The 27,991-nt window shown below is 41.0% G+C and overlaps 1 protein-coding gene and 1 long non-coding RNA gene across 7 annotated transcripts in view; one reads left to right on the top strand and one right to left on the bottom strand.

Annotated features, from left to right (window-relative positions):
• The window catches only part of afdna (afadin, adherens junction formation factor a), a 269,000-nt gene that overhangs the window by 112,440 nt on the left and 128,569 nt on the right, over window positions 1–27,991 (bottom strand). For all 6 annotated transcript variants that reach the window (XM_067989221.1, XM_067989223.1, XM_067989224.1 and 3 more), the window contains exons 9-12: window positions 24,073–24,167; window positions 21,631–21,890; window positions 17,661–17,742; window positions 9,191–9,306 (exon numbers count right to left, since the gene is read on the bottom strand). In XM_067989221.1, the coding sequence (XP_067845322.1) occupies window positions 9,191–9,306; window positions 17,661–17,742; window positions 21,631–21,890; window positions 24,073–24,167 (553 nt within the window). The remainder of the gene's footprint in view (window positions 1–9,190; window positions 9,307–17,660; window positions 17,743–21,630; window positions 21,891–24,072; window positions 24,168–27,991) is intronic.
• On the top strand, window positions 126–26,710 carry LOC137324659 (uncharacterized). The gene is made up of 4 exons (XR_010963698.1): window positions 126–209; window positions 11,785–11,862; window positions 15,457–15,533; window positions 26,406–26,710. It is a non-coding gene; the product is annotated as an uncharacterized lncRNA (long non-coding RNA).

The following is a 27,991-nucleotide window of genomic DNA, read 5'->3' as shown; positions in this document are numbered from 1 at the left end:
AACAATCCTAGGTGGTTTCTGAGAGTCAGCAAAATGGGATGGTTTACGACCACGAGATTACGTAGAGAACAACGCAGCTGAATAGTATAAAGATAGGGCATGCTCCTTCCCAGAAGTTAGAGTACACAAGAGAGGACGGTCAGAAGTCCATTGCTACAAGCAGTCCACAAAAGTTAGATCTGATCTACCTGGATTCGTGAACGGGTCAGGTTGTATTGATTGCTTGTCATTAATGTAATCTTTAGACGGTTGTATTATAACTATAATACTGTTGAATGTAATGAAGTCAGCTGCAATGCAACTCTGTTGTAAGTTAATCTATTAAAGTTGCTACTTTACAACCACTTGGGCTAGAATCAAGCAGAAATTATTGTTGATGGATTAACAATCCATAGTTGCGACAGTAACGGGACAAATCTGCGAATAATACAGCAGTAATAGTAGGGGACTTCAATTATCCTAATATAGACCGGGAAAAAAAGTGTAAAGGGCAAGGAGCGTGAAGCATTCCTAAAATATGTACAGGAGAACTTTCTTAATCAGTATGTTTCTAGCCCAACAAGGAGGAAGCAGTGCCGGATATAGTTCTACAGAATGAAGGAGGGCAAAGAGTGTGTTTCAGTGGAAGAGCATCTGGGTAATCGTGATCATAACATAATTAGACTTAAAATAGTTACAGAACGCGACAAAGACAAATCAACGGTGAAAATACCCAACTGGAAGAGTGTCAATTTCACTGATTTGATAAGGGATCTAGCACAGGTGGACTGGAAACAAAGGTTGGCTAAGAAAACAGTAAACGACCAATGACAGGCCTTCAAGGCAGAGATAGTTCAGGTACAAATCAAGCATATTCCCATAAGATAGGGCATCCAAAACTAGAGCTCCCTGGTTGACAAAGGAAATAATGGCTAAAATAAAACAAAAAAAAAGGTTTATGACAAATCTCGGGTACAGAATACAGAGTGTGCAGCAGGAAAATGGAAAAGGATACAAGATGGGCAAAGAGAGAATGAGTAAAGATTATTTTTTTAACATAAAAGGGAACCCAAAAATCTTTTATAAACACAAAAAAGTGTAGTTAAAGGAATGGTGGGGCTGTTTAGGGACAAAAAAGGAAATCTGTTTGTGGAGGTTGAGGTCATGACTGACGCACTGAATGAGTGCTTTGCATCAGTCTTCACAAAAGAAGAGGATTAAGTTAATGTCACAGTAGAGGCAGCAGAGATATTGGATAGGATAAAAAAATATAGGAGGTGCTAAATAGGTTGGCATCACTCAAAGTTATCAAGTCACCAGGTCCAGATGGGATGCATCCTAGGATGCTGAGGGAAGCAAGGGTGGAGATAGCAGAAGCTCTGACCACAATGTTTCAATCTTCCTTGGATACGGGAGTGGTGCCAGAGGACTGGAGGATCGCAAATGTTACCCTCCTATTCAAAAGAGATGGGGATAAACCTGGTAACTACAGGCCAGTCAGTCTAATAGCAGTGGTGGGAAAGCTACTGGAGAACATTGTCAAGGACAAAATTAATTCTCACTTTAAGAAGCATGAGATAATAAGGGGCAGCCAGCACAGATTTGTTAAAGGTAAATAGTGTCTGACTAACCGGATTGAGTTCTTTGATGTAGTACCAGAGAGGGTTGATGAAGGTAGTGCAGTAGATATTATACATATGGACTTTCAAAAGGCATTTGATAAAGTATCATATAACAGACTTTTTCAGAAAACAGAAGCACAAGGTTGAAGGGACGGTGGTAACAGGACATTTGGAGACTCAATACAATCAAGGAGAGTCAACACTGTTTTATGAAGGGGAAATAGTGTCTGACAACTTTATTAGAGCTCTTTGAGGAAGTAACGGGCAGGGTGGATAAAGGGAAACCAATGGATGCAGTATATTTGGATTTCCAAAAGGCATTCAATAAGGTGCCACATAAAACGTTACTGCACAAGATAAGAGCTTGTGGTATTGGGGGTAATATATTGGCTTGGATAGAGGATTGGCTAACTAACAGAAAACAAAGTCGAGATAAAAGGGTCATTTTCAAAAAGGCAATCAGTAACTAGTGGGGTGCCGCAGGGATCAGTGCTGGGGCCTCAACTATTTACAATATATATCAATGATTTGGATGAAGGAACAGAATGTATTTGTGGCTAAATTTGCTGATGATACAAAGATACTTAGAAAAGCAAGTTGCAGGGAGGACACAAAGTGTCTTGCAAAGGGATATTGACAGGTTAAGCGAATGGGCAAAAATTTGCTGGATGGAATATAATGTGGGAAAATGTGAAGTCATCCACTTTGGGAGGAAAAATAAAAAGGCAAAACATTATTTGAATGGAGAAATACTACAAAATGCTGTGGTACAGAAGGATCTGGGTGTCCTCGTGCATGAAGCACAAGAAGTCAACATACAGGTGCAGCAGGTAATCCAGATGGCAAATGGAATATTGGCCTTTATTTCTAGGGGGAAGTCATGCTACAACTGTACAGGGTGCTGGTGAGACCACACCTGGAGTACTGCGTACAGTTCTGGTGCCTTATTTAAGGAAGGACATACTTGCATTGGAGGCAGTTCAGAGAAGGTTCACTAGGTTGATTCTGGGTACGGTAGGGTTGACTTATGAGGAAAGATTGAACAGGTTGGGTCTATACTCATTGGAATTTAGAAGAATGAGAAGAGATCTTATTGAAACATGTAAGGTTCTGAGGGGACTCAATAGGGTAGATGCAAAGAGGATGTTACCCCTCATGCAAGAATCTAAAACTAGGGGGCACAGTCTAAGGCATTTAAGACGGAAATGAGGAGGAATTTCTTCTTCCAGAGGGTCGTGAATCTTTGGAATTCTATACACCAAAAAGCTGTGGAGGCTGAGTCATTGAATACATTCAAGGCTGAGTTAGACAAATTTTTGAACAAGGTAGTCAAAGGATATGGGGAAAAGGCAGGAAAGTGGAGTTGAGGTAAAAATCAGATCAGCCATGATCTCATTAAATGGCAGAGCAGGCCGGAAGGGCCAAATGGCTCCTATCTCTTATGGTCTTATGGTCTAACTTGGGAACGTAATTGGCTAAGGGATAGGAGGCAGAGTTGTGGTGAACGGATGTTTTTCTGACTGGAGAGAAGTATACAGTGGGGTCCCCAGGGGTTGGTATTAGTACCATTGCTTTTCTTATACATAAATGACCTGGACATAGAAACATAGACATAGAAAACAGGAGGAGTAGGCCATTCGGCCCTTCGTGCCTGCTCCGCCATTCAACATGATCACGGCTGATCCTCGATCTCAATACCATTTTCCCGCTCTCTCCCCATACCCCTTGATGCCTTTTGTGTCTAGAAATCTATCTAGCTCCTTCTTAAATATATTCAGTGACATGGCCTCCACAGCCTTCTGTGGTAGAAAATTCCACAGGTTCACCAACCTCTGAAGAAATTTCTCCTCATCTCAGTCCTGAATGTCCTACCCCGTACCAAGACTGTAATCCCTCGTTCTGCAACACCCCAGCCAGGGGAAACATCCTCCCTGCATCCAGTCTGTCCAGCCCTGTCAGAATTTTATACGTTTCAATGAGATCCCCTCTCATTCTTCTAAACTCGAGTGAATACAGGCCGAGTCGACCCAATCTCTCCTCATACGACAGTCCTGCCATCCCAGGAATCAGTCGGGTGAACCTTCGCTGCACTCCCTCTATGGCAAGTATATCCTTTCTTAGGGAAGGAGACTAAAACTGCACACAATACTCCAGGTGTGGTCTTACCAATGCCCTGTATAACTGCAGTAAGACATCCTTGCTCCTATACTCAAATCCTCTTGCAATGAAGGCCAACATACCATTTGCCTTCCTGACTGCTTGCTGCACCTGCATGTTTGCTTTCAGTGACTGGTGTACAAGGACACCCAGGTCCCTTTGTATATCAACATTTCCCAATCTATTACCATTTAAATAATACTCTGCCTTTCTGTTTTTCCTTCCAAAGTGGATAACTTCACATTTATCCATGTTATACTGCATCTGCCATGTATTTGCCCACTTGCTCAACTTGTCTAAATTGCTTTGAAGCCTCTTTGCATCCTCCTCACAACTCACGATCCCACCTAATTTTGTGTCGTTAGCAAACTGGGAAATATTACATTTGGTTCCCTCATCCAAATCATTGATATATATTGTGATTAGCTGGGACCCAAGCACTGATGCCTGCAGAACCCCACTAGTCACTGCCTGCCACCCTGAAAAAGACCCATTAATTCCTACTCTCTGTTTCCTGCCTATTAACCAATTTTCAATCAATGCCAGTATATTACCCCCAATGCCACGTGCTTTAATTTTGCACACTAACCTCTTATGTGGGACTTTATCAAAGGCTTTCTGAAAATCCAAATAAACCACATCCACTGGTGTTCTCTTCTATTCTACCAGTTACATCCTCAAAAAACTCCAGTAGGTTTGTCAAACATGATTTCCCTTTCATAAATCCATGTTGACTTTGTCTAATCCCGTTGATATTTTTTAAATGTCCTGTTATCACATCCTTTATAACAGACTCTAGCATTTTCCCGACTACTGATGTTAGGCTAACCGGTCTGTAGTTCCCCGTTTTCTCTCTCCCTCCTTTTTTTTTTAAAATAGTGGGGTTACATTTGCCACCCTCCAATCTGCAGGAACTGTTCCATAATCTATAGAATTTTGGAAGATGACAACTAATGCATCCACTATTTCCATGGCTACCTCTTAATACTCTGGGATGCAGATTATCAGGCCCTGGGGATTTATCGGCTTTCAGTCCCATTAATTTCTCCAGTTCTATTTCTTTATTAATACTAGACTTGGGTATAGGGAGTAAAATTTCAAAGTTTGTGGATAATACAAAACTTGGCAATGTAATAAAAAGTGAGGAGGATAGTAGCAGACTTCAGGAGGACAAACAGACTGGTGAAATGGACAGACACAAGGCAGATGCAATTTAATGTGGATAAGTGTGAAGTGATGCACTTTGGGAGGAACATGGAGAGGCAGTATAATCTAAGTTGTACTATTCTGAGGTGCGTACAAGAGCAGACAGACCTTGGGGTGCATATTCACAAATCTTTGAAGGTGGCAGGGCAAGTTGATAAGGTGGCCACAAAAGCGCATGGTGTACTTGGCATTGTAAATAGGGGAATTGAATGCAAAAACAAGGTGGTCATGCTCAACCTTTACAAATCACTGGTTAGGCTTCAGCTGGAGTAGTGTGCATAATTCTGGGCATCACACTTCAGGAAGGATGTCAAGGCCTTAAAAAGGGTTCAGAGGAGGTTTACCAGGATGACACCAGGGATGAGGGACTTCAGTTATGTGGAGAGATTGGAGAAGCTGGGATTGTTCTCCAAGCAGAGAAGTTATGGGGAGGCCTAATAGAGATATTCAAAATTATGAGGGGGTTTGATAGAGCAAGGAGAAATTGTTTCCTCTGGCAAGTGGGTCGGTAACCAGAGGTCATACATTTAATATAACTGTCTAGATTATAACTAGAAGGAAATGAGGAAAACTTTTTTCACAGAGGGTTAAGATCTGGAATGCACTATCTAAAAGGATGGTGGAAGCAGATTCCATAGGACCTTTCAACAGCAATTGGACATGTACTAGAAGACATCTAATTTACAGGATTATAGGGAAAAAGGTGGGGTGTGGGACTAAATTGGACAGCTCTTTCAAAGAGATGGCACAGGCACAACAGAGCGAATGTCCTCCTTCTGTGCTGTAAGATTCTATGATTCTCTTTGGACTTGTGCAAAGAATCTGACACTCCTAATAAATCGAGATTTTGGAAAGTGAAGTCATCTTCAAGAATGATGAGTCAATTGTGTTGCATGTTTTTGGAATGGCTGAATCAGAATTAACATTCCACTAAATTGTGCTTGGTAGGAAGGCAGTAGTACATCCCGGCTGTAGTGCTGAAGACTTGTGCTCCAGAACTAGCTGCGCCTCCAGCCAAGCTGTTCCAGTACAGCTACAACACTGGCATCTACCAGACAATGTGGAAAATTGCCCAGGTATGTCCTGTCCACAAAAAGCAGGACAAATCCAATCCGGCCAATTACCGTCCCATCAGTCTACTCTCAATCATCAGCAAAGTGATGGAAGGTGTCGTCGACAGTGCTATCAAGCGGCACTTACTCACCAATAACCTGCTCACCGATGCTCAGTTTGGGTTCCGCAAGGACCACTCGGCGCCAGGTCTCATTACAGCCTTGGTCCAAACATGGACAAAAGAGCTGAACTGCAGAGGTGAGGTGAGAGTGACTGCCCTTGACATCAAGGCAACATTTGACAGTGTGTGGCACCAAGGAGCCCAAGTAAAATTGAAGTCAATGGGAATCAGGAGGAAAACTCTCCAGTGGCTGGAGTCATACCTAGCACAAAGGAAGATGGAAGTGGTGTTTGGAGGCCAATCATCTCAGCCCCAGGGCATTGCTGCAGGAGTTCCTCAGGGCAGTGTCCTAGACCCAACCATCTTCAGCTGCTTCATCAATGACCTTCCCTCCATCATAAGGTCAGAAATGGGGATGTTCGCTGATGATTGCAATGCTCAGTTCCATTCACAACCCCTCAGATAATGAAGCGGTCCGAGCCCGCATGCAGCAAGACCTGGACAACATCCAGGCTTGGGCTGATAAGTGGCAAGTAACAATCGCGCCGGACAAGTGCCAGGCAATGACCATCTCCAACAAGAGAGGGTCTAACCACCTCCCCTTGACATTCAAAGGCATTACCATCGCCGAATCCCCCACCATCAACATCCTGGGGGTCACCATTGACCAGAAACTTAACTGGACCAGCCACATAAATACTGTGGCTACAAGAGCAGGTCAAAGGCTGGGTATTCTGCGGCGAGTGACTCACCTCCTGACTCCCCAAAGCCTTTACACTATCGACAAGGCACAAGTCAGGAGTGTGATGGAATACTCTCCATTTGCCTGGATGAGTGCAGCTCCAACAACACAAGAAGCTCGACACCATCCAGGACAAAGCAGCCCGCTTGATTGGCACCCAATCCACCACCCTAAACATTCACTCCCTTCACCACCGGCGCACTGTGGCTGCAGCGTGTACCATCCACAGGATGCACTGCAGCAACTCGCCAAGGCTTCTTCGACAGCACCTCCCAAACCCGCGACCTCTACCACCTAGAAAGACAAGAGCAGCAGGCACGTGGGAACACCACCACCTGCACGTTCCCCTCCAAGTCACACACCATCCCGACTTGGAAATGTATCGCCATTCCTTCATCGTCGCTGGGTCAAAATCCTGGAATTCCCCACCTAATAGCACTGTGGGAGATCTTTTACCACACGGACTGCAGCGGTTCAAGAAGGCGGATCACCACCACCTTCTCAAGGGCAATTAGGGTTGGGCAATAAATGCTGGCCTCGCCAGCGATGCCCACATCCCATGAACGAATAAAAAAAACAAAGCAATATCAATAATTGGAAGGGCAAATATTACTGGTAACATTTGAGGGGATGGGCCAGGCAATCGCCAATACAACTTAAAACATTTACCTTTGGAGAAACATGCTTTTGCATTAAAACTTCAACATTGTCCAGGTATGGCATACAGAGTGACATGAGGTTTCCCATTTTACACCAATCATTGTTGCAGCAACTACCAGTGAGTGATGGTTAACTTGGCAATTCCAATGGGGCAAAATTCCAAGCCACACAGTCCAAGACAACTTTCCACAGGCAGAAAAGACATGTGGAGCTTTGCCACACTCATTCTGCACAGGCTTTTTAATACCGGTATATAACGTGGAGATGCATTTGCTCGTGGGCTTCTGACAAGGTCTGGCTCAAACACAAGAAACTCCTGCGCTCGTGCTTCAGGCATAATATCCAAGAGCCTCTCTTTGAAAAAGCCTTCCTCTATGTCTGCATGGTTCAAAATGTACTAGGTCCAGAAGTGGGTCTGTAGTCTGACAAAGAAAGCTATAGTATTCCATTGGTGGAAAATTATAAACTACAGAATTGAATGCTGCAGAGTCTTTATTTACCATTATGTTCTAATATTTTTTTTGGTCAACTAGGTGCCCGACACACATGGAAACCATCACCATGTTTTTTTTCTCCAATTCTAGCTACTGAGAAATTTACATTTCTCAGTAGCTAGAATGTAATTGGCTAAGGGATTCTGTTTGCCCATATGGAGTGCACATTTTCTTCCTGTAGGGACATCCCCTTTACCAAAGCCTAGAGTGCTTAGGTAGAGTCTCCGCAAGTGTGTGTTGGGGTACTGTTAGAGTTCAATCAGCTAAAGCATGCAGCTTACCAGAACAGCTCATTGGTAAAGCATCTTTCTGCTTGTCCACTGAGGACACACTGTCCCATTAGGGCTATAGCCTACCCCTGCTCCTCCCCACCACCCCTGCTAAGGAGGATTCACTAGTTGGTCATTGGATAACTGTCAAAAGGGAGCACCGTTATTGTTTCAGAAATGCCACAGACACTCCAAGTCTGTTCTTCACAATACCATCCAAAAAAATCATTGAAGTCACTGAATAGGACTTGACAGGAGACAACCTTGCTTCACTCCTGTATTGACAGGTTCAACGAAACCCCTATGTACCGTCGCATTAGATCTTGGAGTTGGAGTACACATCCCGGATAAATTCCAAGATTTGGCCATGTACTCCCATACCTACCATCTTTATCACGACGGTCGAATGAAGCACTGGCTCAAAATGTTCTAATGCATAGATAAAAGATAGCGCTGAGAAGATTCTACACCAATGCCGTTGCATTTTGAAACTGGACTAACCCCCATCCCCGCCACCACATTTTCACTCAAGCATACCACAAACAGTACATATACATCAGTATCCAATTGGTTTCATGTTGTATGTCAGAAAGCCGACCTCATCCAAACTGTACAGTTAACACCAGCCAAATTCAAAAAGGTAATTTTCTTCGGTGCCAGATTTACTTCAATAGAGTACATTAGCTTTTGCTATTTGGTGGATTTTTCAAATTGTTCCAAACTAAGTGGAGTGGTGAGCAGCATCAATTTGCATACACACACACACACACACACACACACACACATTTTAGTAGCCACGTGAGGCTGAATTAGTTCACTGGAAATTCTGCACGATCTTAAAATGCAGCTAAACAGAAATTCTCAAGATTGTAAATGCTGTGCCTTGCCTGGTCTCCTGTTTGTAGTAGTCTTGTTGCTCCACTCTGATAATTGGCTTCACCACATTACGTTCACTTGAACTGGAACTTGAAGTAGTGTGCTCACTATCCAATCTATCTGAACTCTAAGAAAAATAAGACATTTGCAGTGTCAGGATTCAGAGGAAAAAGAAAGTAGGTTAGCAGATCTTCAGATTTCCCTACTCCGTGTGGCATTCCTAAATCTTTGAAAGAATCTCAACTGACAAATAGGGTATTATCGTCACCCCATAAAAGAAGTCACCCAGGAACAATCATTTTAGAAATTTCCCTATTACACTACCACTTTGGTTAGGTGATCTTTCTCTACTTAATACCCAAGATCTCAGACTGAACCATACTCTTAGCTCAGAGACTGGAGATAGCAGCATTGAGACTTTGAACAGAAGGTGCAATTATGCTTTTGACATGAGTGAACAAATCACCATTTGACATTGAAGCATTTACATTGAAATTTTCCGAGATACAAGTAACATTGTCATTACCGATTGCTGAAATATCCCCTTCGTATGAACACGGAAGTAGCACCTTATTTCTTTCAGAGACCATATCAAATGTGGCTTCACGCAACCTATCCAAGGAAGATACTATAAAATTCTCCCTGCCCTCCTTCCATGTAAAACAAGAATCCAGAGTAACTAATTTTATATCCCACGCTATTAATATTTAGTAAATTTCCAAGAACACAGCAGCTCAGCATATTCCATGCACATGATTTGATTAGCTTTTCTTTAACACTCATAAACCAGCTTTCTTTTCGAAGATGTAATTCAACACAACATTAATGGAAAGTCTATGCCATGCAACCATACCCTGCACAGGAAGGAAAAAAATTCTTGCCCAAGTCTTGCATGAGGTTTTTAATTTTATACTCAGGCCTGCTAGTTCTGCACTTAGTCCAAGCTAAATAATCTCCTATATTATCTATGCCTCTCAACGTTTTATGGACCTGAATCATGTCACCTTTTAATTATTTTTTCTTTAATCACAGTCAACTCCAGCCTTGTTGGGTCAGTGCGTCATCTTTATGGGGTCTTGAAAGATTGATTGAGTTGCACAAGTGGTCTAAGAACCAACTTTTTAGCTGTCAGAATGAGGTCAAAGAATAATGCCCAGTTCTTATGAAGAAACCCTATTAGGCAAAATGAGTGGCTCGGTACAGCATACTAATATGTCCTGTTCCACGAGATCAACAAGATATATCGATGACCATTGGTTCTGGAAATCTGCTATGAAATTTCTCTCTAGATAACTCAATTTCTGAAACGTGAACTGACTTAGCACAAAAAGCCTAATCAGGAGACTCCTACCTACGGACAGCATCTGCTATTGTACAGCAGCAAAGTGTTGGGAGACAGCCTCAGTACCAAACTTGCATCATGTGAAGGCAGACCCATGTTCCTCATGGTTTCTGTTCAACTACTGCTACATTGTCAATGCACAACCACTGGAGACACTCATTGGAAAAACAGCAGAGCTAGCCAAAATGCTGTTTACGTAGCAGAAGCTGCGTGGTTGGGAACATAATCCCTGGGTCCAGTCCTTGAAGGTGATCACCTTTCTTGTGAGGAAAGCATTGGTCACTAGTGCAAGACACAAGCAAGGGAACTACAGTTGCAATCCACCAAGAATATGGATTGCAAGATCTCCTCAGTGGGGCACTGGAGGCTTTTCAGTCGATGCTAAAAGCAGCTGGGAGATCATATTGAAAGTTGAAACTAGGTTACCAAAAATAGATCGAGGCCAACTACTTTCCAAGATCAGAAATTAACATAGGTAAAGATGGTCATCTTAGCTACACATTCCAGAAATGCCTTAGTCTTTTCCCCCGTCCATAGGATCCAACTGTTTCTTAAATGATTTCAAGGTTTTCACTTTCAGTATCCTCCCCAGAAGTCCATGTGTTTGTCACCGTGTCAACAAGAGCTTTCTGACAACACCCCTAAATGTATCTTTTAACCTGCGTCTCCCTATCGGTCTCAAGTTTAATTTGAAGCAATTTTCTGAATCTACCTTTCCCGTATAGTTTATTATCTTATATGCTTCCATATAGGTCACTCCCTATCAAGGCTAAAAAGCCCAAATTTCTTTAATGTCTCCTCATAACACTGTACTCTGATGCTAGCAATTAGTTTTGTGGTACTTTAAGGCGTCAGCCTCGACTCTCGCCTCGGAGTCAGATGGTTGTGGGTTCAAGCCCCACTCCTTGAGTACATAATCTAGGCTGGCACTTCAGCGCAGTACTGAGGGAGTGCTGTACTGGTCAGACACATTATCTTTTGGACATTCAAAGACAACCACAGGGGAGTTCTCCCAGCGTCCTGGCTAATATTTATCCCTCAACTAACATCACTAAAAACAGGTTATCTGGTCATCTATCTCATTGCTGTTGTGAGGCCTTGCTGTGGGCCAACTGGCTGCTGCATTTCCCCACTTTATAACAGTGGCTATATTTCAAAAAAAGTACCACATTGGCGGTCAAGTGCTTTGGGATATCTTGCGGTTGTGAAAGACACTATATAAAGGCAAGTTCACTCATTCATTCTTTTCTGAACTGCCTCCAGGGCCCGAGTGTTTCCCTGCATCTAAGTAACCAGATGTGGACAAAGTACTCAAGGCATGGTCTGACCAAAGCATTTCAAGTAAGTGTTCTTCTGACTTGTACTTTATTGTTTTGGCTATAATGTGGAGATGCCGGTGATGGACTGGGGTTGACAATTGTAAACAATTTTACAACACCAAGTTATAGTCCAGCAATTTTATTTTAAATTCACAAGCTTTCGGAGGCTTCCTCCTTCCTCAGGTGAACGAAATGAAATCGCATTTATAATTCACAGAACAATGCTTGGTGATACGCCAATACGCCAACATTTTCATGCACATGTTCGAGCAGGACTTCTTCACTGCACAAGACCTCCAACCAACACTATACACCAGATACATCGACGACATTTTCTTTCTATGGACCCACGGCAAGGAATCACTAAAGAGACTACACGATAACATCAACAAGTTCCATCCCACCATCAAGCTCACCATGGACTACTCCTCAGAATCAGTTTCTTTCTTGGACACACGAATCTCCATCAAAGACGGGCACCTCAGCACCTCACTCTACCGCAAGCCCACAGACAACCTCACGATGCTCCACTTTTCCAGCTTCCACCCTAACCACGCCAAAGAGGCCATCCCCTATGGACAGGCCCTGCGAATACACAGGGTCTGCTCAGACGAGGAGGAACGCGATGGACACCTACAGACGCTGAAAGACGCCCTCGTAAGAACGGGATATGACGCTCGACTCATCGATCGACAGTTCCGACGGGCCACAGCAAAAAATCGCATAGACCTCCTCAGGAGACTAACACGGGACGCAACCAACAGAGTACCCTTTGTCGTCCAGTACTTCCCCGGAGCGGAGAAACTACGCCATGTTCTCAGCAGCCTTCAACATGTCATCAATGACGACGAACACCTCGCTATGGCCATCCCCACACCTCCACTACTCGCCTTTAAACAGCCACCCAACCTCAAACAGACCATCGTTCTCAGCAAATTACCTAGCTTTCAAGAGAACAGCATCCACGACACCACACAACCCTGCCACGGTAACCTCTGCAAGACATGCCAGATCATCGACACAGATACCACCATCACATGAGAGGACACCACCCACCAGGTGCATGGTTCATACTCCTGTGACTCGGCCAACGTTGTCTACCTCATACGTTGCAGGAAAGGATGCCCCAAAGCATGGTACATTGGCGAGACCATGCAGACGCTGCGACAACGGATGAACGGACACCGCGCAACAATCGCCAGACAGGAGGGTTCCCTCCCAGTCGGGGAACACTTCAGCAGTCATGGACATTCATCCACCGACCTTCGGGTAAGCGTACTCCAAGGCGGCCTTCGAGACACGACAACGCAAAATCGTCGAGCAGAAAATGATAGCCAAGTTCCGCACCCATGAGGACGGCCTCAACCGGGATCTTGGGTTCATGTCACGCTACACGTTACCCCACCAGCGAACAAATGTTATCTGTTTTTAATATAACGGGTCAGTTGCTGTCTTTTCTATGTTTCTACCTCTCTATCTCTGTTTTTTTTTGTTTGTTGTTTTTTTTTGGTGATTTGTATATTCTGAGACCTTGCAGGTAACACCTGTCTGTCTGCACACTGATTGACTTGGCAACGGGCAGTTGAAAAAACTGTCTGTAATCACCAAGCATTGTTCTGTGAATTATAAATGTGATTTCATTTCGTTCACCTGAGGAAGGAGGAAGCCTCCGAAAGCTTGTGAATTTAAAATAAAATTGCTGGACTATAACTTGGTGTTGTAAAATTGTTTACAATTTTAGCTATAGTCAGTATTCTATTTTCTTTACTAATTGGTGATCCATAGTTGATGGACATGCTGAGCATCAAATCTACTAAAACCTCCAGACCTCTCAACTTCGCCCTCCGTGACATCATTCACAAAGTACTTATATCATAATTTGTTTAATCATGCAGCATTTTACACTTGTCGATATTAAATGTCATCTATCACTGTTCTGCCCACTTACACATTTTGTCCAACTCATTTTATAGTTCTCAAGCTGTCTTAAGATTGTACTGGCTTCTTAGCTTCAGAAATACAGTGAATCTGGAACACCCAATTGAATGGCTACTCTTCTCCTTAAAAGGTTATAAATGTAACTTTTGTTTTGGATCTGTCATTTGTTTAACATGCAGAAAACATGCATCATGTAAATAGTATTAATAGTAAAGAAACATCATAACATTTATAGTAGACTTAAACATTTTAAAATGACATTGTTGAAATATATAAACTGTCACATTTCACAACAGTTTCTCCGAGTCAAAGTGTAGGATCATGACCTGTTTCTTAATCTCTTCCAATGTCTCTCCATACTAGATGGCTTGGAGATGTATAAATATCCTCTCAGGTGCTGGGAAGTTTGTCAGAGAACACTTCTGAGACTAGGAACTTGTCATATTGGAGTTCTTCCATCATATACTATCACCAAGAAACTGAATATTCCAAGATTGCTACTCACTACTGGATTATGGGATCACAAATGCCCTCCCAGATTTTTCATGAAAAAAAAACTTACTTAAGTCTAACAAAAGAAATCAATGTATCATGGTCCTTTGAACAGTCTTCAATACAATCGCATCTTTGAAAAAAAGCAATCCTAGCCAAAAACATCAAATTCTAGCCTTCCATTCATCTAATTAAAAGTTTAGCAGTACAGATCATATGTCTGCAGGACATGGCAAGCACCTGTATTGATTGGGTTCTGCCTTCGCTCACACTTAGTCTTTGGGCCCAACTTCATGGCTGACACTACCTCTCTACTCCACGAACCAAAGTACCCTGAGGTCACAGACACCACCTCCCCTGCATCTGAAGTCTACCAGAAACTATTTGGCAGACATTAGGTAATTTATTTTCTAATTTTGATGGGTGTATTACATTTTAATGAAATGCAGGCTCTAAAGCATCATCCTTTAAAACATCAATAATACTGCTGACTTTAAAATCTTAGAATGGCTGAGCAGTGACATCTAGAATCTCTGCATTTTCCCAGGAAGAGCAGGCACAGAAAAAGTGGAACAGCTTTTAACCTGCCCTCTGGTCTCTCTACCTTCAAGGTAGCAACTATCTACAATGCATTCAACCATCTGTTTCAGCATTGATTTACCTTGGAGGGTTTGTACCAAAGGAAACAAAAGCTGTCAGGGCTTGCAAATCTGTTCTGTAGGTTGAACATTATAAATTCGAGGGGCTGAATGGCCTACTCCTGTTCCTATATTCCTAAATGCCAGACTCTGTACACACATACACAATGAAATGGATACTCTAATTTTGACAGACAAAACAAAAAAACAAAAATGGAGACAACACAATCTTGTACCAAATGGCATTGGGTAGGTATTTCAGATGAATCTCAAGGACTTCTTGGCAGGTTTTTAGACAAAGCAAGATCATTCACAATCAGAATCTGCATATTACTGTCTCTGTCCTAAAACTGGGACTACCAATAAAGCAGGGTTCCAAGGGTGGAAACAAGCTTTGAGTACCTGATCAAAACAGTGATACCAAGACTTTCATATCTTTGCAATGATAACCCCTTCCCAGCATTTACACTGACCTAACAAATGAAGCACCCTTCAATTTTGCTGCTAGAGAGTTCTAGCACCTTGAAAATGATTTCATTCTCTTCCAGATGCTGCATGCTCACATTTCAGCACAACAGTTCCAAGACCTCAACAAGCACATCTCCATGTTCTTCTGGGCAGGCAGGTGAGCAAGGATACTACTGCAAGAGCTTCAACTCCCCAAACAGGACAGCATGCTACATCTCCCTAAAGTCAAACATGACCAGGCGATGATAACTTAGAGCAGGGCCTCCTCACAAAATCTCCACTTAGGCATGGAAACAAGGTAGGTATGCTGCCGTACTAGCTCCCTTCAAACAGTCTTCCCTTCAGACTCTAAGAAATGTCCTTCTGGAATCTGAAAACACCCAGAGTACTGCTAACTTTTAATGACCAGAGGGAAGCTTGCATTGTATCCAAAGTGCCCTTACTGCTATAGTGCAGCAGCAATCTTCCAAAGGCATTTGTTGTAAGAGTTTTAGAATGTGGCACAAGTGCATAATAAATAGGCAAACTGCTAAAGGATGAGATCAGATCCTTCAAGCAACTTAAACAGATTCTACATCACCAAAAAGCCATTCTGGATGTACGAGGAAGGCTACCAGGAAGAATGGACCTCTCCAACAACCCCCCCCCCCTCCCCAGATCATACCCCATGCTTACCTGGCCTGTTCTAAATAGAAGGGAAGGGAACCCTGTTTCTCTATCTACTCTGTCTAGGCCCTTCATGATTTTGAATACCTCTATCAAATCTCCCAACCTTCTCTGTTTCAAGGAGAACAACCCCAGCTACTCTAGTCTATCCATGTAACTAAAGTCCCTCATCCCTGGAATCATTCTAGTAAATATCTTCTGCACCCTAAGGCTTTCACATCCTTCCTAAAGTGCAGTGCCCAGAACGGGACAATACTCCAGCTGTGGCCGAATCAGTGTTTTATAAAAGGCTCATCATGACTTCCTTGCTTTTGTACTCATGTCTCTATTTATAAAGTCTAGGATCCCGTATGCTTTTTTAACAGCTTTCTCAATCTTCCCCCTTCAACAATTTGTGCACATATACCCCCAGATCTCTCTGTTCTTGTACCCCTTTTAGAATTGTGCCCTTTAGTTTATATTGCCTCTCCTCATTCTTCCTACCAAAATGCATCACCTCGCATTTTTCTGCGTTAAATTTCATCTGCCATGTGTCCGGCCATGCCACCAGCCTATCTATATCCTCTTGAAGTCTATCATTATCCTCCTCACTGTTCACTATGCTTCCAAGTTTTGTGTCATCTGCAAACTTGGAGATTGTGCCCTGTACACCCAAGTCCAAGTCATTAATATACATCAAGAAAAGTAGTGGTCCTAGTACCAACTCCTGGAGAACACCACTGTACACCGCCCTCTAGTCCGAAAAACAACCAACCATTCACCACTACTCGGTTTCCTGTTACTTAGCCAATTCTGTATCCATGCTGCTACTGCCCCTTTTATTCCATGGGTTTCAAACTTGATGACAAGCCTATTATGCCAGAACTTTATCAAATGCCTTTTGAAAATCCATATACACCACATCAACTGCATTGCCCTCATCTACCCTCTCTGTTACCTCATCAAAAAACTCAATCAAGTTGGTTAAACACGATTTGCCTTTAACAAATTCATGCTGGCTTTCCCGAATCAATCCACACTTGTCCAAGTGACTGCTAATTCCGTCCTGGATTATCGTTTCTAAAAGTTTCCCCACCACCGAGGTTAAACTGACTGGCCTATAGTTGCTGGGTTTATCCTTACACCCTTTTTTGAACAAGGGCGTAACATTTGCAATTCTCCAGTCCTCTGGCACCATCTAAGGATGTTTGGAAGATTTTGGCCAGTACTTCTGCAATTTCCACCCGCACTTCCCTCAGCAACCTAGGGTGCATCATCTACTTTAAGTACAGTTAGCCTTTCTAGTACCTCCTCTATCAATTTTTAGCCCAGCCAGTATCTCAACTACATCTTCTGGCAGCATCCTCTTCCTTGGTAAAGAAAGATGCAAAGTACTCATTTAGTACCTCGGCTATGCCCTCTGCCTCCATGAATAGATCTCCTTTTTGGTCCCTAATCGGCTCCACCCCTCCTCTTACTACCCGTTTACATGCCTATAGAAGATTTTTGGATTCCCTTTTACAGAACATTTTCATGAACAAATGATTAAGTATTTTATTCATTATTCACTTTCACCACAACAGTACAATTCAATTGCACCTGATTACCTACAATACCCAAAACATAAAAGATAAAGTACCTTGCTTGTAGGTAACGCTATACCACTGTGAATGTCTCCATCAAGATCAAATGTAGTTTCTTGGACACTTCGGGACCCTTGACTGTAAATCACAACAGTTGAGAATTAGGTAAGCATTGTATAGTGATGTTAATTGCATTAAAAATGTTAAGGGGAATTAATTCAATAATGAAGTGTCTAATTTTTTTTTCAAAACAATCCTTCAAATTTAACTCTTATTGCAACATTTTTCCAAATACACTGCATTGAAATTTATTCTAGACAAATCACAACTACAAGATTGAAAAATAATAAACTGCAGAATTAAATAGGTTTTTACAAACTGTTTCCCATTTCTTAAAGCTCTTTCTTAGAGGCTTACTTTATTATATTCAGTAGTTTACTAACATTAAAACTGTAAAGAAAATCAAAAAGATGGAGCAGAGTCCAATAACTGCTTCCATTTGTTTCCTCCTTCCCCCTCACTTTGCATTTTCATTTTTCTCATAGAACCCGTCTTTGAGAATTAATTTGTTCTGAAAAGGTTTCCCTATCCTCTGCCTTCCACAATCATTTTAATAGGATCATGACCACTGACCAAACACAACAGGAGCAAAACAAGGAACAAGTGAGAGGGCATTCACAAATAGAGAATTCTCTTCTTTTCCCCTCCCTGTGATCATTTTCACCTCTCACTTTTTCAATCAGAGAGGAAAGTTTGAATACCAACTTATAGGTCACACGAAACGTCATTCTACAGCAGAAATGCACAAATGATAGAGTCCTTAGTCATATGACTTCCCCATGTTTCCTATGGGAAATTGCCTGGTTTCTTTTAGCAACTTCCCACAGCAGCATAGTTGAAATTAGCAGCTCACTAGGTCAGAAATTCAAATACAGACTCGTGCCTCATCTTTGCACGTTGCAGTGTGTTGGAGCATACTGGGCTGACGTGCTTGCGTGGGACGATAGATAGTTGATAGATAGTTTTGTATATTGCTTTTCTAAAAATCCTGGCTAATCCTTACTTTGGTACATCAGTGACTGCATATTACTTTGTGTCAAGCATGGCGGAACAAGTTATAAGTTTTTCTAGGGGTCATAAATATAAGATAGTCACCAATAAATCAAATAGGGAATTCAGGAGAAACTTCTTTACCCAAAGTGGTAAGAATGTGGAACTTTCTACCACAAGGAGAAGATGAGGTGAATTGCATAGATGCATTTGAAGGGAATCTAGATAAACATGAGGGAAAAATAGAAGGATATGCTGTTAGGGTTAGGTGAAGAGGGGTGGGACGAGGCTCGTGTGGAGCATAAATGCCGGCATAGACCAGTTGCGCCGAATGGCCTGTTTGTGCTGTAAATTCTATATATGTAATAAATTTTATGTATTTCTGGGCTGTTTTTAGCTATTCACAATAACCCCTACCTGGTCTCCAAACAACATTGCATTATTATAGTGCATTTCTGATGGTTTAAGAGTTGAGATCCATGCATAATGGTGCAGAAGACAAAGCAGCAGTCCAGGCATCAAGAGCACCACAGTCACAATGGGGAGATACAGTTTATGTTGTCTGTCCTTAAAAGCTGTTTGTTGCCAATTTCCACCATATAGTCACAGATTTTTTTCAGGTTGCTGGTTGGGGGGTGGGGGGGAAAAGAGAAGCTGGATTTGCTCCCAATTTTTGCAACAAAATAAAAATCCCAAATTCTTCTTGTAATTCACCTGCCATTTGAGCTGAAAATCTGGTCTGAGGTTGCGCATCATATTTGTGATACATGCAGCACGCAACAGTACATCCCTGGATCGGATTTTCAACAGGAAAAGAAACACATCAGCACTGATCTGCCCAGTTAACAAATTCTAATTTCCAAATAAAGAACCAATTGGGAAAAAGCAATGTCAATGCTGATGAGTCTCCACAGAACTGAAGATGGGGGGGGGGGGGGGGGGGAGAAAGAGGGGTAGGAGTGCTTTGTTTATGGTGTTCATGGCAGGGGACCATAAAGGCTATACATAGGGAGATGGGGGATAGAGAACTGGGAGGACAATGTTTCAATCACGTTCGGGTCTTCAAGAGCCATGTCCTGTAGATGGCTGCAACATGATGTATTTTGGGCTTAGGTTGTTATGGGCTGATGGACACATCGATTATTTAGTAGTAATGTAGATAGATAATGAGTGCCAGCAATGCTGGAGGGAAGTTGTGATGTAGGGTTTTTGTGACTAAGAGCTCGGGAGAGAGACAACGAGCAAGGAAGGAATTTTTATCCCCTCGTGCTTCAAGAGCGCACTGTCCGTAATTTCAGTACCAAAAATTGGGGGCTGCTTTAAGGAAAAAAGCTACTGGTGAAATGACAAGATTTGAAACAGATCTAGTTCAAGTGAATGACATTAAGAAACAAATTTCTACTCCTGCCAGAGGCAACAGAATGAGGTGAAGATAATAAACATCAGATGATGCCAGGTGGTGAGGGTGTTGAACGGCAATAAGAACAGGTTCATGCCAATCAGGTCCTGAAACAGAAAATTTAAGGGTGCACATGCACTGCCACAAAACCTGACACAATTTTGTCTGTGGTATCCAATATAACTGGAGAAGCTGGGGTTGTTTGCCTCATAACAGAGAAGGTTAAGGGGAGATTTGATAGGTGTTCAAAATCATGAACGGACTTGACAAAGTAAATAAGGAGAAACTGTTTCCAGTGGCAGAAGGGTTGGTAACCAGAGGACACAGGTTTAAGGTGATCAGCAAGAGAGCCGGAAGTGACATAAGGAAACATTTTTTTTTTAAACGCAGCAAGTTGTAATGATCTGGAATGCACTGCCTGAAAGGGTGGTGGAAGCAGATTCAATAGTAACTTTCAAAAAGGAATTGGATAAGTACTTGATGGGAAAAAATTTACAGGGCTTTGGGGAAAAAGCAGGGAAATGGGACTAATTGGATAGCTCTTTCAAAAGAGCCGGCACAGGCACAATGGGCCAAATGGCCTCCTCCTGTGCTGTACCTACTATGATAAGATGACCTTTCTCATGCATGATTTAAGCAATGCCAGTGGTCAGGAATTCTAATCTTAAAAATTTGTTCACGGGATCACAGTGGACATCAATTCATCATCAAGTTCGAAGGAATAAAAAAAACTAGTTTTAAGTCCAAGTCATTGCCTTCATGGAGCATTTACTGTCCTGCACCCAACTAGATTGGAATCTCAATATTATGTTGCTCAAGGGACTTGCATTCAATGCAAGAAAAAAATTACCAGCCATTGTTGCTTTATGGTTTTATTCAAAAGGCACCTATGGCCACTTTCAGATCCATTGAATGCCAACTCTCTTTTCAGAGAGAGTACTGTCACTAGGACAATCTGGATCTAAAGGTACTTCACTTTAAGGAGCTTTCTTCCAAATTGCTTCAGGTCCAGGATCAGAGGGTGTAAAATTTTGCGGAAGGCCCAGCTTACCACTAGAATTGTATTTGATGGGCTTGATGGGGCCACCTGTAGGACAAGCAGACCAACTTCCCTCAACTCAGTCAGGCCAAGTAGCCTTTTCACGTGCTCATATGCTTCAGAGATGCAGGATAAAAACTTCAAACTTTGAGGATTGAGAAGACTGGCTGGCAATTGGGTACTGTTTGCAGCCAGGAGACATGATCAATAAGAAAAAATCTGCTTAATTTAAAAACTTGAAATTGAGAAAAAATTAAAAAGGCAAGAAACCACCTTTGTAAATAATTGCATAGTTATGATAATGGAGCAAAATATTCAATATTCAGAAAGAACATGCCTTTTATATGGCGCGACAATGTCAGGTCACAGCTGTTCAATACTTCTTACAAGACTTGCCATTCTAGTGGCATCCTGTGGTTTTCTTAATGGCATTTAAATGACATGAAATTCTAACACAGCATCACCAAAGCCTTTTTAGTCAATACAACTAACCTCCAAAGCACAGCTCACACACATTCTGAACATAAAAATAACTTACCCAGATTTAATTCTCTGGCCCTTAACCATAGGTCCTGAATCCATGGGTCTCTTGGTCATATGGTTCTGACTGGGATCCACAAACTTGAACACATGTGATGACCCAAATTGAATGTTCATGCCACTTTGCAACATGACGGTCTCAGTGATGTGCTGGCCATCAACATGTGTTTCAGCATCAAAGCTGCGTGGGGTAACCGTTACGATACCATCCATGTTAGTAAGGTCGCAATGATGAGGTTGAATTCCTGGACCAAAAAGCTACAAAACCAAGTAAAGCTTATAAGCAAACCATAAGAATTCCATTTAAAACTGTTCTCTATCAAAAAAAATTTGAAGCGCTGGTTTATAAATCCACTTATTTCTTTAAAAAAACTTGGTAAAGTCAGTTACATTTTTTGACAATTTTCTAATAGGAATTTTTATTCAGTTCTGAAATGCACTCTCATATCCATACATGGTAGAAATTATATACAGCACACAACTTTGGAAATAGTTACCAGTTATAGAAATGCATCAGTATTGGAACAATAAGTTGTTCATTTTTAAAAAAAAATGCAATACATGCATCATATATATGGTACAAAATTAACAAGTTGCTTTCTGTTCCAATTTTGGTTTCAGTTTCTCTAGTCTGCACTCTAATAAAAGCAGTATGAAAAGAAATCCAACCATGGTAAAGACAAATTTTGCTGACAACTAAATCCCCATTTATAGAGCTTTTCTGGAGCCCTTCATGCATCTGTTTGAAGTTGCATCAAATCTGCCAAGACCACACACAAAGTAGCAGATGCACTGAAGGTGACTCTCTTACCCTACTTAAATGCAGCATTAGAGCTCACTAGGTGGGGTTCCATCGAGAAATTCAAAGGTTGCCCGAGAAACGCTTCTCCAAAAAGTGGCCCAACTTGATCAAGAAAACAGTAACTGGGGCAGGGCATTTATGGGATAACATCGTACCATATTTTTACTTCCAAAGTGAAATGCAGTTTTGCTCCCACTACCAAACCAGAATTGCACAATATTTCATAGCACCCTCAGCTTGTCTACAAAGTGCATTGGATGCTTTGCCTATATAGCACAATTCAGTCTACAGTGTATTGTTCTACAATAGTAACTTCTGGCTTTATAGAGGTTCTTGCTCATTTCTCAACTGCTGTTGCTTATGTGTCAACATCATGTGCAACTTATATAGTGCACTTCTCTTGTTTCTCCCCCTCCCTATTTCAAAGGAAATGTTATGGTCTGAACTAGCAACGGGAAGAACAGCCATAAGAAATATGCCATTTAAATGGCAAAGGGGGAAGTTACAGTATTGATGACAGTGTCACATCATCAGCTTACAAATGTTTTAAAGGGCAACCTTTTGTATTTTAGTGATAAGCGGAGCATGTGAATGAGTGAACCATGTAGTAAGCTGTGCTCTTTGAAGCATTGTGCTATGGCAAAATTTTTTTAGAGTGGGGGTGTTTTAAATGAATTTGCACCATGCAATACCAGATCTCAATGTCTGGTGCAGAATCTGGATGCTGGAGATGGCAAACTATTGCATTCCCTGTCACTGAAATAGTTAACTTGACCAGCACAAAAATTCTTCACAAAATGTAAATTCATAAGTCTATGAACATTGTGCACTTTGCCTATTATAGTACAATTAACACGAAAAACAGGAACATACAAAAATACAGGACCAAAATGACTATGGAACTTCACCTGGCTGGTCCCAAACATACCTCTCAAATTACCCACTCCATCAAATATTTGTGTTCATCCTTAAATTTTTCCATACTATCTGTCTCCATTGCCTCACTAGGTAGTGGATTCCAAACGTTCATGACTGTTTATGTAAAACAGTTAAATCAAAATGGTTGTTGCTCTTCAAAGCTTGGACCCATTTCCTCATTCTAGAGATTGTGGCAAACTTAAACTGAACACTAATCATATGTTCATTTGCTTCCTTAAACATTTGACAACAATGCAGAGTCACAGAATTTGCCCCACTTTTATAATCTATAAAATAGATGATTTTTTTTGTAGGTTTGTTCAACTGCAGTGTGGTCAATGATGTGGCAACCACTACTCCCATAAAAGAAAAAATTAGGGACCACAAAGTACTGATACCAGTATTCTAAACTCGGAGCCTTTTTGGGACACGTAACAGCACTCGTTCAGGTTGGAATAAAATACATCAGAGAACAACCTGAATTTTACTATGCCTTGAAATTGAAATATATGCTGGCATTCTACAACTGAAGTGTATTTTCATGATTATTTTATTCTCTAATCAATAAAGTGTTTTGAGTTGTCTTTTCAAAGTTGGAGAGCTATACAAGTGCAAGTAGTTACTGCAGGTGCAAGTTTAGTTTTTAAAAAAAAGAAAATGCTGGTCACAGGTTTTCCTTTAGCCACTTTTGATTAAAGGCTACACAAAACTCACTCTTACCTGTATAGAGTTCTCATCTGACTTTTCAGTGCCAACATCAGTTACATTCAGTTGTAAACGGTAGAGTTTTGGTTTATCTCTGGAGTCAGAACCATCTGCAACATTTTTAAATACGTAGTTGAGCCTATGTGCACCTGATTTATTTCAATTATCATACCCATTTTATATCTGTGTTGAAAATTTGCATTTGTTGTCAATTTGGCACATGAGCCTAACAAAAAAAAGCTGGGGAAAGTATGAACTGTGGGAAGTTAGTTACTGGAATCAGGTTTTGGAGTTTCAACAGCTTCAAACTCTTTGGTTTTTTTTGGATCTGGGAGACAGTGCAATTGCATTAGGCTAGGATAGACATTTGATGCAACGTTCCTGTTGTGAATTTAATCTGGAATGTCAGTACATGCAAACACAAAGTGACAAGGGGAACTGTTCATTCTAATAGTAACAGGATCTTGTTCCCTGGTCACCAATGGCTCAAACTGAGTGTAACTGCATAGCTTTTAAAGCAATACTCATCTGGTTTAGTACGTCCATTTACAAAAATTAAGTTTGGCAATTAACTGTTACTCCATACAATACATGTACATCGAATTATATCGAAACTACAGCACAGGAACAGGTCATTCGGCCCAACTGGTCAATGCTGGCGTTTAAGATCCACATGAGCCTCCTCCCTCCCTACTTTATCTAACCCTATCAGGATACCCTTCTATTCCTTTCTCCCTCATGTGCTTATCTAGCTTCCCCTTAAATGTATCTGTGCTATTTGCCTCAACCACTCCTTGTGGTAGCGCGTACCAAATTCTTACCACTCTTTGGGTAAAGGAATTTGCAAGTGAAGTACTGCATGCGAGAAGCTTTTCAGGTACAGAACAAAACAAAGTTTCAAACCTGTTTTATCTGTTCAAGCTAAATCATAGCCTGCAGCTAAAGAAGCTCACACTACAGCCAGATTTGCTCCACTGCAGTTCTAAAAGGAGGATTTGTACATTGTATTAGCAACTTTAGTGCTCAACACAACTTTGATCAATGATTAGATGACACTTTTCACTTTAGTTTTTCTATAGACCAAAAAGTTCTTTTAGTTTCTTTCATATAAAATTTAGAATTATACAAAACACACAAAATGCCAGTTAAAGAAAAATATTGCTTTTATGGAGATGAGAAAATTAAGATTTTTATGCCTTTTAATTTTTAGTATTGGCAGTGTACACTAAGTTTCTTTCGAAATAAGTGGGGGCTCTCTACATAAGGCAGGTTTAGCCTAGTCACCAAGAACAGAAGAAGCCATGCACTTATTTCTCAAGGTACCCACACTGAATATCTATGGACACTTGCATTACATGGGACTTTCTCCTCCTACACTGTGCACATGCACACATATTGCTCTTCTTCACACCTATTCAAGCTTAGTTTGGATCAGAGGCATTTTAAACTTTGCACTAAAACTACAAAGAAAGGACCATCTTCAGTTGTCAACTAGAATAGGAAACCGTCCCAAACAGCACAATTAAAGTCACTACAAGTGGTCAGAAAATCTGAATAGATCTGTAAACTAAGCTCGTGTAAGACATCTCTGCATGCTCCCACCAATTAATGGATGTATAAGAGGGAAGTAAATATTGCTTTATGTACTGGGAAAAATGATTTCCATGTACACTCAAATTTTTAATAATTCCTGGTCTCATCACTACCAAAATGTAAAAAGTAACAAGGAATAAATCAAATTACAAAGACACTAAAAGGCAAGCTATAAAAAATGAGTCCACAATCAAATATTCTAGATCACAAAAGGAACCTATGCTAAAACACAATGCACACTTAGACCAAAAACACTTCACAATTCAGTAATTAGCATGTTTTCCTTCCACAGTAGTACTATGGTACACATACCCCATCTTGGATTTTGGTCATTATTTTTATCTAGAGAATGCCGTGTAACATTTCGCAGTTACTCCATTTACTAAAGTTAGCAGTCCATCAGATATATTTCAGAGTTTAGGAATGTGGCGATCACCTCCACTTATAGAATTACTGTACTCCAAAAGATGGGATCTACCTTTTAGATTTACTTCACGAACCCCATGCTATCCAAGTTAAGTAGTACATTTTCAGAAAGCAGGTAGACTTGTCAGGCTCCAAGTACCTAGACATGAAGTTGACACTTCAGAATGAACTTTGAAGCATTATTGACTGAATGAATCAAATTCCATTATAAAACCATATTCTGGATTTTCTTTTAAACTGGTGTTCTGGGGATTGCATTCTGAAATTCTATGCATTTATCATTAGCACCACTGGTTTCATGATTAAATCAAATTTCATTTTTGCTACAGGTTTTTCTGGTATTTATACCAGTGTTTTGAGATTGCATTATGTGAGTGTCCATTTTTCGAGAAAACTATGAACCAGCCGCCTTGATTTATATCTACAGTGTGACAAATGTGATCAATCATTACCAGAATCTTTCAGCTTCAACGGTACACATTAATACTCTTTACAGTTGCTTCTCTAAGCCAATTCTTTTAATTCACTCAACAAACAAAAATGTTGTACACAAAAAATTGCCAAACTTTTTTAATTGAATATATTAAATTGCTATGTACGTCACACATCTTATAACAATTGTAAACAATTTTACAACACCAAGTTATAGTCCAGCAATTTTATTTTAAATTCACAAGCTTTCGGAGGCTTCCCCCTTCGTCAGGTGAACGATTCTGTGACAGTCACATCTGCAGCTTCTACCAATGGATGGCACTTCAGAACTCCTTACTTACACCTACAGCATCAATAAATGCACTCAGGGAAATAGTCGCTTTGTCCTGACTTTCTGGGGCAAAGTCAAAGGAAATCCACTAGTAATTGTTGAACACTAATGTTCAGAGAAGAATTCTAGTGGATAGTGTGTTTTTATGTGACAACTAAACCCATGGAGGCCAGTAAAATCACAGGTACCAAACAAACATTTCTAAGGACACAACACTGTATGGAAATTTAGGATCAGGGGATTCATTTTAATTTGTTTGGCAACTATAGTGATTTGATTGCCAAGGCTTGCAGACTAGCTGATCAGCTTCAAACACAAAAGAGCCATATGCAACACAAGACATTAACCAACTTGCATATGCATAGCGCTTTTCACATCCGCGGGATGTCCCAAAGCACTTTATAGTCAATGAATTACGTTTGAAGTGTAGTCACTAATGACTTGTGTGGCAATTAGGTTATTAGTTTATCATCTTTAGCTACCCTTAATCAAACGTATAGGTTAAGGAAAGTACTTTTTGTTAAACTACTTCCCTATTTTAGAGAGAAAAAAAATCTACCATAAGAATGTTGATTGATATCTTAAAATCTAAATGGTGCAGCCTATTGGGAGTCACATACAACCTTGCACAATGCCGATCTGCAGCTCAAAAAATGAAAATTGTTTTTTCTAAATTAAGATTCTTGCCAGTCAATCTTTTGGTATATAAAATAGGAGACAGAGCAAGTACTTTGAACAAAAGAGTACTTCTTATAGACTTTCCTTTTATGGTTTCTCAGATGTCCTTTTAAGACTCCAGACACCCAAGCTGAGAAAATTTCCATCTGCATTTGTAGACAGTGCATGATTGTGGCATATGCATGTCAGACACATCAGGGAACCTCCGTGGTGGGGGGCAAATTGATGGCTGAAAAAGGACCACATGATACAGTAATTCTTTTAGTGAATATAAAAGATCAAATTTCTTGGACATATTTTGTAACAGAACAAAACATCCTGGGGTTCACTGCTAGACAGTTTCCGAGGCAAAATGCTGAATGATGTGAAACAAAGTAACCTTGATCTTTTTGAGGAATTTGTACAATATGTTCAATTGGTCACGGGCAGAATGCCATCTCAGATCGATTTTATTTAAGCCTCCCCTAGCCTCCC

This window comes from Heptranchias perlo, chromosome 8 (assembly GCF_035084215.1).
Source record: "Heptranchias perlo isolate sHepPer1 chromosome 8, sHepPer1.hap1, whole genome shotgun sequence".
Taxonomy (NCBI): Eukaryota; Metazoa; Chordata; class Chondrichthyes; order Hexanchiformes; family Hexanchidae; genus Heptranchias; species Heptranchias perlo.
This window is presented reverse-complemented; position numbering and strand designations above follow the sequence as displayed.